At 38.7% G+C, this 15,569-nt stretch overlaps 1 protein-coding gene across 6 annotated transcripts in view; it reads right to left on the bottom strand.

The window, feature by feature from the left end:
- Positions 1-15,569, bottom strand: part of mRpL37 (mitochondrial ribosomal protein L37) — an 81,827-nt gene that overhangs the window by 56,460 nt on the left and 9,798 nt on the right. For all 6 annotated transcript variants that reach the window (XM_076454150.1, XM_076454145.1, XM_076454146.1 and 3 more), the window contains one exon: positions 1,912-2,101. In XM_076454150.1, coding sequence (XP_076310265.1) covers positions 1,912-2,093 — 182 coding nt within the window. In that variant the 5' untranslated portion in view covers positions 2,094-2,101. The remainder of the gene's footprint in view (positions 1-1,911; positions 2,102-15,569) is intronic.

Genomic DNA, 15,569 nt, shown 5'->3' with positions numbered 1-15,569 from the left:
AAAGTTCTATGTCACTGTTATAATGGTGGATGCAGTCTTCAGAAAAATAACTTACAAAGGCTGCAAGAGTAATCCTTATATAAAGTATCAAGTTTAAACATAGCACATGGAGATTTCTGACAAAATTACCAAAGAAAAATATCAAAGGTTTTTAATTAACCTTACTATAACAGTACATTTCAAAGTAAACTGTATTTGGACACATATTATCATCACATAAAGACCAACATCAACTAACACTAACTGGCAGATTACAAATAATCAAGTAGATACTACTATTTAGAATGGGTGCCTTTAGGGGTCAGTATGCATAGCTGAATTTAGTAAAGTAAGATACCAAAGGTCAGTGATTGAAATAAAAGGGAAATAGAATGCAATACATTAACAAATGTTAGATCAAATTTCAAGTTCACAGCATTATCCATGCTGAAGAATATTACAATTTTTTTTATATTAAATAAATAAAAACAAAATAAAAATAGAGGTTAAACTGACAGAAATAAGTAAGTGACATTCTTCTCAAACTTTTGTAAAACCTAAGGAATCAAAGTCATCCAAAACTTAATTTAATCACAGTAAGGAAATGACAGAACTATAAAACAAGTGGAAGGAACTTTTAAAGTTTGATAAACCAAGTATAGAATATCAGAAAACTTATACCAAAATATGGTTTCAAACAGTTATCTTAAACACTGAAAGCCACATTATCAAAAAACAATACATGAAAAGATAAAATATTTAAAAAAAACCTTGCAAAATCAATAGGAAATAAACAAATCATAAAAACATTTACCATATGAAATTATTAAATACATAAAAAGTAAGAAATGGCTATGTTCAAATTTGTTATTTGCTGACCATGGTGGCAGCATAGGGAGGGGAATAACAATCATGCAAGAGTGAGTTGTACCAAAAGAAATACATAGAAGTAGAAACATAGACCAGGAAAAAAAAAGAAGGAAATAATGAAATAAAATTACATTCACTTGAGGGAAAGCTGTCAGAAAGATTACATTTCCTTATAAAGTTGCATTTCAACATGATTTTTTTTTTTTTTTAATTTAATCCATGCAATATATTCACTTTGATTGGTCATAACTAAAGGAATATAGATAGCCCATGTAATACTCATCAGGAAAGCCAACTAAAAAAATGAAATTCCTCAAGCAAAGTTAAACTTCTTCAGAATGTAATATTTCAATACTTGAAAAACTATGACAACAGTGCATTGGTTATGTAAATTTTAAACCCCTGAGTCTAAAAAAAAAGTTATGTGACTTTCAAAAGGTGGTAAATGTAAAATTTAAATATAAGAAATTCAGAATTAGCAACATATTTTGGAAATCATATTTACTTTCATTCAGTAGTTGTAAACTCAACTCATTTCTTCTATCAAATGTACAACCTACAAAATTGGCTAGAAGACTGACACATAATTCATCAGAAGACCCAAGAGCTAAAAGGCCACAGTTAGTTTTAAGTACCTCCAAACACAACAGAAATAATAAATAATGAAAAAACAACTCCTGTATGTGAGAATAAGCTAGTAAATGGAATCTGCAAAAAACAGATTGGGAGAAATATTATCATCAAATATTCCATAACTTATTTATAGCTAAATAAAGGTTAACAATACAAAATAATAAATGCACTTGAAAAATAATGCCTTAGCAACAAAATTTCAATACAGTGAATCAAAATGAAAAAAATCTTACTTAGTGAAAGTGGGATATTCTATTTCTAATAGTTCCGATCACCAAATGCAGGGAAAGAATGGATGTTGCAAACATAATTAGGAAATGCAAATAAGAGGACATTCTTGTCATTTAAGTATATGTGGAAATGGTACAACTTTTGTTATGTCAATAGGTTTATCATACAATTCAATCAAAATTAGCTATTAATACTTACTTGTCTATAACTTCAGGGTCAACTTCCTTCACTACATCTAAAGCATTCAAAATTGGAACATTCTGCTCTTGCAACATTGAAGGTATTCCAATATCAATCACTTGTCTTTGACTTTGAACTCTCCACTTAGCCTTGAACATCCTACCCAAATGCTGTCTACAAAGACGAACATTCAGTCTCATAGTTGGTTCTGTAATAGTAATTAAGTGGTCCTATTAATTGTTCACAAAACACACTATAAAAACATAATTTTAAACAATATCAAATATCAGCTTTAAACTGTAACTATTTCTATTCTGTGTACAAATGCATAGCACTAAAAATGCAAAGATCAGAAGAGGGGAAATGTAACCTCATACTCAGTAAGTCCAAAACCTCCTCAAGTGGAAATGACATAGCCACAAGGGTAGAAGGAGGACCATTTCATCTTCATCTCAAATCTAAGAACTGGAGATTAAGACCTACATTGATTTCTAGGTATGCACAAAAATCATTACTGACTAATCAATCTGGGAATTTTTATCAGGTATCAAAAGGATATCTATAGCACTGAATCACCTCTTCCATGGTATAAACTAATACCATCCAGAATCAATAACATCTCCATAAGAAGAGAACAAGAGATAGTCAAGCAAAGAGCTGGAACAATCCTACATACCACTGCTGTGACCAATACACATATGGAGCAACTAAGGAAGGAAAATAGACAAAACAAACTTGCATGAGGACTTATGATAATTGGTTCAATCTAATCCAAAACCTCAGTGCTGGGAACCAATTTCCACACAAAGGTAGGATGAGGGCTCCCAATCAAGAGAGTGAACTGCAACTGTGACATCTCAACTTTGGTGTATGTGTTACATGTACCAGGAAGCCATATCACTCAGGCGATGGCTCAACTCCACTGTTTGAGTGAAAGGAATTGGGAGACAAAATTATCCCGTAAGTTGACAGCTCAACTAATTAGTTGGGTAAATGTTATAAGGAGACCACATCATCTGTGAGTGTGATGGCTCAACTCCAGTGGTTTGTAAATGGTGTCAGGAGACCATGTCATCCAGGAAGTAGATGGCTCAACTCCTTTGGAGGCTGTATTGTTGGATTAATCATCCCAACAGCTTGAAACTGAAAAGTGGCATGGACTTGCATATTCCATTCAAAAAAGCAGGGTGACAATGCAGTGAAAAGTCCAGAGAAACATCAGCAGAGACAGTACTATAGGTGATTACAAAACCCAATTTTGAAAAGCAGAGAATACCAAATTATTCACTTCAGACACGGCAGGGATAGGCAGCAATCAACTTTTGTTGTAGTCAATGTGTGGTATGGTTCACAACAAACATATTTATGAAGCAATTATTGCAAGGTTATTCATATTCAAGCAATCTTGTAGAACACTCCATCTCAATGATGAGATGTACAAGAGAGTGCAAGTCAACATGTTTTACAATGAGGATTAAAAGTTATAAGACTACCTGGTCAGTCACCACTCAACTCTGAATGGAATCCCTGTGATAAACAGTGAGATAAGGGCTCCTAAAAAAAAGGATAAATAAACTTTATCAGGTAAAGCCACACCAAAATGTAAAGAACAGTCACAAATAAACAAAATCCCAACAAGGAGAAAACCGTGAGATGATGAAGACAGTGAGAGATAAGCATGCAATGAATGGTGAACATGACAGAATGCATAATCTTCTGAATCTGACGATGAAGATGAGAAAGAAGGGAAAGAATAAGGTTTATGATTAAATAGAAAGACAACTAGAACAAGTTTAGGAGGAATAACAGTAGGAAAGAATAAGCCAGTCAAATCAAAAGGTGGACCTAACTGGTAAAGGAAAGATCAAAAAGGGATGATGATTATCAGGGGATAAAGAGACTAGATTATGTATTTCAGAAAGGCTGGTTTTATTGATAGAGAGAGAACAACATTTCAACCTTCCTAGGTTCTCTCCTTATCAATAAAAGGGTTAATACCCATACCAGTCATTTTTAGATAAAGTTTTGTTTCAAGTTGGCTTCTTGTAATCAAGGATCATGTATTGCTGAAGGTATTGAAACAGGCTCTTGAAGAATAAAGACCCTTGACTGGGCACACAAGTCTATTTGGATTTAGTGAAAGGTAGAGATGGAAAAGAGAAGGAAGGGAAATATGAGAATAGGAGGAACAGCCATCTCAAGCTGCTGAGGTCTGCAGAAGGAGGAACAAACTTGATAAAGGGAAGACAGATAGTGGGAGAAGGGTACATGAAATGTCAATGGCAAACAAGTCAGCCCACTAATGTTGACAGGTTAAGAGAAGGAATTATGTAGTATGGGAAAGACAACAATGAACATTAGAAAGTGGTAAAGTAAGGAAAGGATTTACCAAATGAATGACTAAATCCAGAAAGTAGAATGCCAGTGACAACAATGTAACTGGAAGAAAAGCATGAGCATGGAAAGAACATGGAAAATAGAAACAATATGGTATTGAAAAAACAAAAAGTATGGGATAAAAACCACCCAATATCCAGAAAGTGAGGAGAACAAAGCACCACAGTTGAAGAGCCAGGGTAGGCCAATCAGCAGGAAACCCCCAGTAGTTTACTGTCTGTGGAGGACCTGTCACTTGTTCTGTCTACATCATAAGGTAAAATGGATAAATGAAGATAGCTAACAATGAAACCACTTGACAAGTGTAACTGAACTGTGTTGCCAAGGGCCTGATGAAAGGAAGGTGTAAAGACACAAAACATGAAGATTTGGATGAAAAATGTGATCAGCATTGATGAAGGGAGGAAAAAACAGACAAAAAAAAGAAGGAAGAGAAGTGGTAGACATAATATTGCAAAACAAGGTTGATCTGATCCTAAGACAACAATCATGATGACTTCACAAGTACTGGATTGGACAATAAAACACTCAGTAAAATAATAAGATGTGTGGGGCAAGTAAAGATATTTGTATGACTCATCGAGGATGAATGTATCAACTGTTAGAGACAGTGAATAATAAGGAATAGGCAACCAAAAGAAAGTGAACTCGGTGTATAAGCCTGAATCAAAGGCATCCAGAGCAAGAGAAATGCTGTACAATTTGGCTGTGAACACAGAAACTGCAGAGGTGGATTCTGTTTGCAACCACCAAACCATGGCAGAGCCCACAGAGTCACATGATTTCAAACCATCTGTATAAAAGGAAATGGAAGGATGGTTCAAAAGATGTTTGGCAAACAAAAGGTTATACTTTCAATTAAGGGTATCTGTCTTTTTCAGATGGCTCAAAGAGAGGTCGCATTTGGGGATGGGTTGATCAGTGGATAAAGCTATGTTATCCAAGGAAAGACCCAATTCATCCAACTGTACTTGGAAACATAGATCAAAAGGAACAATGGCACACCACTTATTCTGAAAACACTTGGCCCATTGAGAAAGGAAAACAAAACTCCAGGTAGGATGCTGTGGTAAGCTTCAAAGTTTTAAAGAACACAGTAAAGACGTTTGCAAATGGTGAAGGTAAAGAGGAGGTTCATAAGACTCGTATACAAACACTAGACTGGAAAACTGCATTTTTCCAAAGATGCTACATTTCAGTGCCCACTGACCCCACCTTCCATGGAGCCCTAGGAGGGGATGCACTACAATTTCAAACAAGGACACTACAGCAACACCAGGGTTTCGTGAGCATTATACTCAAACACCAGCATCAGATATAATGTCCACAATACCTGTTGAGAACATCAAACCTGGTACTTGGTTAACCCTAGCCCAAGTGGACCAGCCAACTGACCCTGGATGGTCACCCCAAGTCTGCCCATCTACAGGAATTCAAGGTTAAAATTGTGTGCTGGTGTTCAACCCCTCAATCACCAGGATTCTCTCCTTCCTTTCACAGATTGCTACACACACATGTGAATTGATATTCAGATCCCAGATAAGGCAAACTGAAAGTACAGAACCTTCTCTGGAAGCTCCCCTCACCATATACAGTAATCTACCTTGAGGATTGTTTTTTCTTGAAAGGGGTGCAAATGAAGCTCCAATAGAGACAAGTGCTTACAACCTTTGTAAGTGTGGAATGTTGGTTAGTCAAAGACATCTGAGGCCCAATAATTTCTTGAATTGTATCAAATACCCCAAAATCATTTGGGATTCATTCCCCAAATAGATAACAATAAACTTAAGAACTGCTGATATAAAAACTGATAAACAGCCTGATGGGACGAAAAGGCAAAATATGCCAAAGTTATAATGGGGGCCACACCAAGCTATTCCCCCCACATTACAGTGAAGTTAAATGATTAGCATGAACCCAAATATTCTGGAAGGGATACATACCTGAAATTAATAAGCACCATATAACACTTGATCTCCTGACACATAAAAGCAAATAAATCTGTCATCAGATCACCTGTAACTCTCAAAGTAGTGATGTAAACTTTGGAATTCTAACATACAATTGACATTTCAAGGTGAATTAAGTGGTCTATCATTTAGCATTGTTTTTGGAATCCACAAGTGAGTGAGAGAAGGTTGTTTGATTCAAGGAACCAAACAAGATGAGCAGTAGTCATCCTCTCCAAGATCTTACCAAGACAATTCATCCAGACAAAGGCATCCAGAGCAAGAGAAATGCTGTACAATTTGGCTGTGAACACAGAAACTGCAGAGGTGGATTCTGTTTGCAACCACCAAACCATGGCAGAGCCCACAGAGTCACATGATTTCAAACCATCTGTATAAAAGGAAATGGAAGGATGGTTCAAAAGATGTTTGGCAAACAAAAGGTTATACTTTCAATTAAGGGTATCTGTCTTTTTCAGATGGCTCAAAGAGAGGTCGCATTTGGGGATGGGTTGATCAGTGGATAAAGCTATGTTATCCAAGGAAAGACCCAATTCATCCAACTGTACTTGGAAACATAGATCAAAAGGAACAATGGCACACCACTTATTCTGAAAACACTTGGCCCATTGAGAAAGGAAAACAAAACTCCAGGTAGGATGCTGTGGTAAGCTTCAAAGTTTTAAAGAACACAGTAAAGACGTTTGCAAATGGTGAAGGTAAAGAGGAGGTTCATAAGACTCGTATACAAACACTAGACTGGAAAACTGCAGAAGGTCTCTGTGCAGAGCCAAAGCCCCTGATGGTGAACAGGATCCAACATCTTCAAGGCCGAGATACTGGCAGAGCCATAGACCAGACACTCATAGTCCAGTTTGATCAAAAAAAGGCACGACAGATTTTAAGCATAGAACATCAATCTGCTCTCCAAGAAATGGAAAAGAGAACACAGAAGATGTTCAGTGCCTTTGTACACATGACACATAGCTGCTTATGTGTGGAATAAAGGTCAGCTTACAGCCAAAGTTGAGCCCCAAGAACCTTGCTTCGGGGACCACGGGCACCACTACTTTTCCGAGACGGAGCTTGGGATCAGGGTGAATAATCCCATTGGAAGCAGGGGTACATACAAATGGTTCTGGAGTGAGAAAAGGTAAAACCATTTGCTGTTGTCCACTTCAGTAAGTGATTGAGGGCAGTCTGTAGCTGCCATTCAATAAACCTCCGTTTATTGACACAAAATGTGGAAGTCATTGACATAGAGACCATTTTCAACTGTAGGGGGAGTTGTCCACTTATGGCATTAATTTTTACAATAAAAAGTGTAACGTTCAAGACACAGCCCTGAAAAGACTGTGGGAAAGAGCAGAAAAGTGTTTACAACATACAAACTTAGAATTGCTGGTTCATTAAAAATCTTTAATACAAATGGGTAAATGGCCACACAACCCATACAAGTGGTGGTGTCACAAGATGCCATACCTCCACGTTATATCATAAGCTTTTTCAAGGTAAAAAAATATAGAAACAAGATGTCATCACTTGAGAAAAGTTTCCCTGATTGATGTTTCAAGTCAAATCAGGTTGTCCATGGCGAAGCTCTGTCATCAGAACCCACACTTGGTGGGTGAGAGGTGGTTGTTTGATTCAAGAAACCAAATAAGATGAGTATTAACCATCCTCTCTAAGGTCTTACAGAAACAGCTCATTAAAGCAATTGGACAGTAGTTTGAAGGAATTTTGGTATCCTTCTCAGGCTTATGAAAAGGGAGTACAATAGCATGGCATCAAGCATCAGGAAAAGCATTCTCCTGCCATATCAAGTTAAATACAACCAGAAGAATTGCAAGAGAGATAGGAGAGAGATGGCACAACATTTCATAATGAATATCATAGGGTCCAGACCGATGAAGAGCAAGCTTGAGTTCCACCAATGTAAAGGGGTGATTATAATCACAGAGATGATCAGCCAAAAATGAAAGAGATGATTGCTCTGCCAGTGTCTTGATGGCTAAGAAGATGGGGGATGAAGAAAAAGTGCTAGATACATGAGAAAAGCTTTCACCAAGAGTATTGGTGATGCTTTGGGCATCAGCAATTTCCTGGCCATCAGAGAGCAAGATTGAAAGGGGAACAGAAGTATACTGTCTACTAACCTTTTAAATATTGTGTCATATAACTTTGCGATAGGTGGTAGAAGAGATGCTAGAGGTGTATTTAATCAAATATTCCTCTGGCTTTGACATCTGGTTTGCTGAGCAGATGCACAGGCCTGCTGAAATGCAATGCAGTTTAAAAGTATTGGATATGTACGAAAGGTATCCCAAGCCTGTATTTGAGCTTTCCTTGCCATGTGGTAGACAGTATTCCACCAAGGCAAGGATTCTGTGGGAAACATGTTCAGGTTTTAGGAATACACTGAGCAGCTGCCTAGGCAATACAGTGAGTCACTGCTGCCACATAGTCATCTATTGATAATTTACAAATGATGGTAGGATCAAGTTTTGAAACAGCAGCAAAAGAGGGCCAGTTGGCCCGATCCAACTTCCATCAAGGAATGCAGATAGGGTACAGTCACTGTTAATCCTCTGAGAAACATAAGAGAAAAGTAAAGGGAGCAGGTAGAAAGATCAATAGCAATAAAAAACTGCCTAGGTGCATGAAAATAAGAACCAGTATTGAAGAGAGATAGGTTGTGTTTCAAGAGCATATGCTCTATGGAATGACCCCTCCCATCAATATACCTCACCACTCCAGAGGAAATTAAGCCCATTAAAATCCTGCAGGATTAAAAAGGGAGACAGTAACTGCTCAATGAGGACATCAAGATCTGACTGAACATAGGTCTCTTTAGAAGCCAGGAAGAGAGAATATACAGTGGTAAAACCCAAGGAATCTCAGATGGCTACAGCCCTTCAAGGGTGAATCAAGTTGCAAAGAAAAAGTGGGCACATGCTGATTAACCAGCAGTGCCACCCCAACATGCATTCATTCATCACACAACCAGTCATTTTTGTACAAAGAAAACTGCTAAAGAATGATTGTATCAACAGGTTTCAGAAATATTTCCTGTAAGGAGAGACACACAGGATGATAAGCATCAATCAAATCCTTAATGTTGTCTATATTTGAACAAAAACCCTGACAGTTCCACTGGATCAGAGTGGCCATTTTTATTTACATGGATAATGTGGCAGAGAACCCTTCTCTTTTTGATCTTTTTTTTTTCTATCGACCTACATGGACCCTCCCCTAGGTCAAGTACTCAGGTCTCTGTCTGCAGACTAAGGTTCCAGCATGAATGAATGGTTGTTTCACTTCTCAGGGCTGCAGAAGAAGATGAACCCAAGGAAACACCTAAAGCCAAAGGAAGTGAAACTGGGCAGTCATTGGAAGGAGTTTCAAGGACAAAGATGGAAGTAGACATAAATTTGTCATCTCTTTTAATCATGGAGGCCAAAGGATTCCTCAGTAAAATGGAGTACAGCAACATGTGTCCAAAATGAAGTTGGGGACAATAGCTTCCAAGCCTCTGAGCAGAAGATACTGCACCTCTTTCTCCTCCACCCATTTAGGGCAAGAAATAGAGTAAGTGGGGTGTGAACCACTACAGTTAAAACAGCATGGTTATAGTTTGCATTCATATGCATTGTGGTCTTTGCCACTACAATGAGTACCTGTTAAACAACTAGAACATGATGTTTTTCAGTGGCCAAACCATTGACACTGGAAACATCTGAGAGAGTTGGGAATGTATGGACATACCTTACAGTTCAGGTAACCTGCTTTCACTGGGGCAGGAGGACGTGGTGGTGTAAATGTCAATATCAGAATAATAGTAGGTACTGTACTTCCATCTTTGTGAGTGGAGATTCAGCAGACTGTAGAAATGCCTTGGTTAGAGAAATCAGTGAGGATCGTTGAGTCAGGAATACTCTTTAAATCCATTTCGCCTGTACCCCTCTGGAATACTTTACAGTTGTATGGGGAGTAACCTCAATGAGTATTTCCTTCAATTTCAAGAGAAACTTGGTATGTTGAGGTGAAGATGTTTCCACCATAATATTTTCAGATCACAACTCCTTTACTGACTTCAGGGAGCCAGCAAGCCCCTCTAATCCCTTTTTAATAAAAAAGGAAGACATCTGTCCTGAAGAATTCTCAGATAAAGAATGGATAATTAGAAATTGAGGTACAAAATCTGACTGTGATGACTGTACAATAGTCGTCCATGTGTGGTCATTTTCTTATGATCTGTTTTTTCATAAAAGGGGGTATCCATAATAAAGATGCTACATTTCAGTGCCCACTGACCCCACCTTCCATGGAGCCCTAGGAGGGGATGCACTACAATTTCAAACAAGGACACTACAGCAACACCAGGGTTTCGTGAGCATTATACTCAAACACCAGCATCAGATATAATGTCCACAATACCTGTTGAGAACATCAAACCTGGTACTTGGTTAACCCTAGCCCAAGTGGACCAGCCAACTGACCCTGGATGGTCACCCCAAGTCTGCCCATCTACAGGAATTCAAGGTTAAAATTGTGTGCTGGTGTTCAACCCCTCAATCACCAGGATTCTCTCCTTCCTTTCACAGATTGCTACACACACATGTGAATTGATATTCAGATCCCAGATAAGGCAAACTGAAAGTACAGAACCTTCTCTGGAAGCTCCCCTCACCATATACAGTAATCTACCTTGAGGATTGTTTTTTTTTTTCTTGAAAGGGGTGCAAATGAAGCTCCAATAGAGACAAGTGCTTACAACCTTTGTAAGTGTGGAATGTTGGTTAGTCAAAGACATCTGAGGCCCAATAATTTCTTGAATTGTATCAAATACCCCAAAATCATTTGGGATTCATTCCCCAAATAGATAACAATAAACTTAAGAACTGCTGATATAAAAACTGATAAACAGCCTGATGGGGCGAAAAGGCAAAATATGCCAAAGTTATAATGGGGCCACACCAAGCTATTCCCCCCACATTACAGTGAAGTTAAATGATTAGCATGAACCCAAATATTCTGGAAGGGATACATACCTGAAATTAATAAGCACCATATAACACTTGATCTCCTGACACATAAAAGCAAATAAATCTGTCATCAGATCACCTGTAACTCTCAAAGTAGTGATGTAAACTTTGGAATTCCTAACATACAATTGACATTTCAAGGTGAATTAAGTGGTCTATCATTTAGCATTGTTTTTGGAATCCACAAGTGAGTGAGAGAAGGTTGTTTGATTCAAGGAACCAAACAAGATGAGCAGTAGTCATCCTCTCCAAGATCTTACCAAGACAATTCATCCAGACAAAGGCATCCAGAGCAAGAGAAATGCTGTACAATTTGGCTGTGAACACAGAAACTGCAGAGGTGGATTCTGTTTGCAACCACCAAACCATGGCAGAGCCCACAGAGTCACATGATTTCAAACCATCTGTATAAAAGGAAATGGAAGGATGGTTCAAAAGATGTTTGGCAAACAAAAGGTTATACTTTCAATTAAGGGTATCTGTCTTTTTCAGATGGCTCAAAGAGAGGTCGCATTTGGGGATGGGTTGATCAGTGGATAAAGCTATGTTATCCAAGGAAAGACCCAATTCATCCAACTGTACTTGGAAACATAGATCAAAAGGAACAATGGCACACCACTTATTCTGAAAACACTTGGCCCATTGAGAAAGGAAAACAAAACTCCAGGTAGGATGCTGTGGTAAGCTTCAAAGTTTTAAAGAACACAGTAAAGACGTTTGCAAATGGTGAAGGTAAAGAGGAGGTTCATAAGACTCATATACAAACACTAGACTGGAAAACTGCAGAAGGTCTCTGTGCAGAGCCAAAGCCCCTGATGGTGAACAGGATCCAACATCTTCAAGGCCGAGATACTGGCAGAGCCATAGACCAGACACTCATAGTCCAGTTTGATCAAAAAAAGGCACGACAGATTTTAAGCATAGAACATCAATCTGCTCTCCAAGAAATGGAAAAGAGAACACAGAAGATGTTCAGTGCCTTTGTACACATGACACATAGCTGCTTATGTGTGGAATAAAGGTCAGCTTACAGCCAAAGTTGAGCCCCAAGAACCTTGCTTCGGGGACCACGGGCACCACTACTTTTCCGAGACGGAGCTTGGGATCAGGGTGAATAATCCCATTGGAAGCAGGGGTACATACAAATGGTTCTGGAGTGAGAAAAGGTAAAACCATTTGCTGTTGTCCACTTCAGTAAGTGATTGAGGGCAGTCTGTAGCTGCCATTCAATAAACCTCACGTTTATTGACACAAAATGTGGAAGTCATTGACATAGAGACCATTTTCAACTGTAGGGGGAGTTGTCCACTTATGGCATTAATTTTTACAATAAAAAGTGTAACGTTCAAGACACAGCCCTGAAAAGACTGTGGGAAAGAGCAGAAAAGTGTTTACAACATACAAACTTAGAATTGCTGGTTCATTAAAAATCTTTAATACAAATGGGTAAATGGCCACACAACCCATACAAGTGGTGGTGTCACAAGATGCCATACCTCCACGTTATATCATAAGCTTTTTCAAGGTAAAAAAATATAGAAACAAGATGTCATCACTTGAGAAAAGTTTCCCTGATTGATGTTTCAAGTCAAATCAGGTTGTCCATGGCGAAGCTCTGTCATCAGAACCCACACTTGGTGGGTGAGAGGTGGTTGTTTGATTCAAGAAACCAAATAAGATGAGTATTAACCATCCTCTCTAAGGTCTTACAGAAACAGCTCATTAAAGCAATTGGACAGTAGTTTGAAGGAATTTTGGTATCCTTCTCAGGCTTATGAAAAGGGAGTACAATAGCATGGCATCAAGCATCAGGAAAAGCATTCTCCTGCCATATCAAGTTAAATACAACCAGAAGAATTGCAAGAGAGATAGGAGAGAGATGGCACAACATTTCATAATGAATATCATAGGGTCCAGACCGATGAAGAGCAAGCTTGAGTTCCACCAATGTAAAGGGGTGATTATAATCACAGAGATGATCAGCCAAAAATGAAAGAGATGATTGCTCTGCCAGTGTCTTGATGGCTAAGAAGATGGGGGGATGAAGAAAAAGTGCTAGATACATGAGAAAAGCTTTCACCAAGAGTATTGGTGATGCTTTGGGCATCAGCAATTTCCTGGCCATCAGAGAGCAAGATTGAAAGGGGAACAGAAGTATACTGTCTACTAACCTTTTAAATATTGTGTCATATAACTTTGCGATAGGTGGTAGAAGAGATGCTAGAGGTGTATTTAATCAAATATTCCTCTGGCTTTGACATCTGGTTTGCTGAGCAGATGCACAGGCCTGCTGAAATGCAATGCAGTTTAAAAGTATTGGATATGTACGAAAGGTATCCCAAGCCTGTATTTGAGCTTTCCTTGCCATGTGGTAGACAGTATTCCACCAAGGCAAGGATTCTGTGGGAAACATGTTCAGGTTTTAGGAATACACTGAGCAGCTGCCTAGGCAATACAGTGAGTCACTGCTGCCACATAGTCATCTATTGATAATTTACAAATGATGGTAGGATCAAGTTTTGAAACAGCAGCAAAAGAGGGCCAGTTGGCCGATCCAACTCCATCAAGGAATGCAGATAGGGGTACAGTCACTGTTAATCCTCTGAGAAACATAAGAGAAAAGTAAAGGGAGCAGGTAGAAAGATCAATAGCAATAAAAAACTGCCTAGGTGCATGAAAATAAGAACCAGTATTGAAGAGAGATAGGTTGTGTTTCAAGAGCATATGCTCTATGGAATGACCCCTCCCATCAATATACCTCACCACTCCAGAGGAAATTAAGCCCATTAAAATCCTGCAGGATTAAAAAGGGAGACAGTAACTGCTCAATGAGGACATCAAGATCTGACTGAACATAGGTCTCTTTAGAAGCCAGGAAGAGAGAATATACAGTGGTAAAACCCAAGGAATCTCAGATGGCTACAGCCCTTCAAGGGTGAATCAAGTTGCAAAGAAAAAGTGGGCACATGCTGATTAACCAGCAGTGCCACCCCAACATGCATTCATTCATCACACAACCAGTCATTTTGTACAAAGAAAACTGCTAAAGAATGATTGTATCAACAGGTTTCAGAAATATTTCCTGTAAGGAGAGACACACAGGATGATAAGCATCAATCAAATCCTTAATGTTGTCTATATTTGAACAAAACCCTGACAGTTCCACTGGATCAGAGTGGCCATTTTATTTACATGGATAATGTGGCAGAGAACCCTTCTCTTTTTGATCTTTTTTTTTTCTATCGACCTACATGGACCCTCCCCTAGGTCAAGTACTCAGGTCTCTGTCTGCAGACTAAGGTTCCAGCATGAATGAATGGTTGTTTCACTTCTCAGGGCTGCAGAAGAAGATGAACCCAAGGAAACACCTAAAGCCAAAGGAAGTGAAACTGGGCAGTCATTGGAAGGAGTTTCAAGGACAAAGATGGAAGTAGACATAAATTTGTCATCTCTTTTAATCATGGAGGCCAAAGGATTCCTCAGTAAAATGGAGTACAGCAACATGTGTCCAAAATGAAGTTGGGGACAATAGCTTCCAAGCCTCTGAGCAGAAGATACTGCACCTCTTTCTCCTCCACCCATTTAGGGCAAGAAATAGAGTAAGTGGGGTGTGAACCACTACAGTTAAAACAGCATGGTTATAGTTTGCATTCATATGCATTGTGGTCTTTGCCACTACAATGAGTACCTGTTAAACAACTAGAACATGATGTTTTCAGTGGCAAACCATTGACACTGGAAACATCTGAGAGAGTTGGGAATGTATGGACATACCTTACAGTTCAGGTAACCTGCTTTCACTGGGGCAGGAGGACGTGGTGGTGTAAATGTCAATATCAGAATAATAGTAGGTACTGTACTTCCATCTTTGTGAGTGGAGATTCAGCAGACTGTAGAAATGCCTTGGTTAGAGAAATCAGTGAGGATCGTTGAGTCAGGAATACTCTTTAAATCCATTTCGCCTGTACCCCTCTGGAATACTTTACAGTTGTATGGGGAGTAACCTCAATGAGTATTTCCTTCAATTTCAAGAGAAACTTGGTATGTTGAGGTGAAGATGTTTCCACCATAATATTTTCAGATCACAACTCCTTTACTGACTTCAGGGAGCCAGCAAGCCCCTCTAATCCCTTTTTAATAAAAAAGGAAGACATCTGTCCTGAAGAATTCTCAGATAAAGAATGGATAATTAGAAATTGAGGTACAAAATCTGACTGTGATGACTGTACAATAGTCGTCCATGTGTGGTCATTTTCTTATGATCTGTTTTTTCATAAAAGGGGGT

The sequence above is a fragment of the Tachypleus tridentatus genome, chromosome 9, assembly GCF_004210375.1.
Source record: "Tachypleus tridentatus isolate NWPU-2018 chromosome 9, ASM421037v1, whole genome shotgun sequence".
Taxonomy (NCBI): domain Eukaryota; kingdom Metazoa; phylum Arthropoda; class Merostomata; order Xiphosura; family Limulidae; genus Tachypleus; species Tachypleus tridentatus.
Note: the sequence above shows the minus strand (reverse complement) of the source record. Positions and strands in the feature narration are given on the sequence as shown.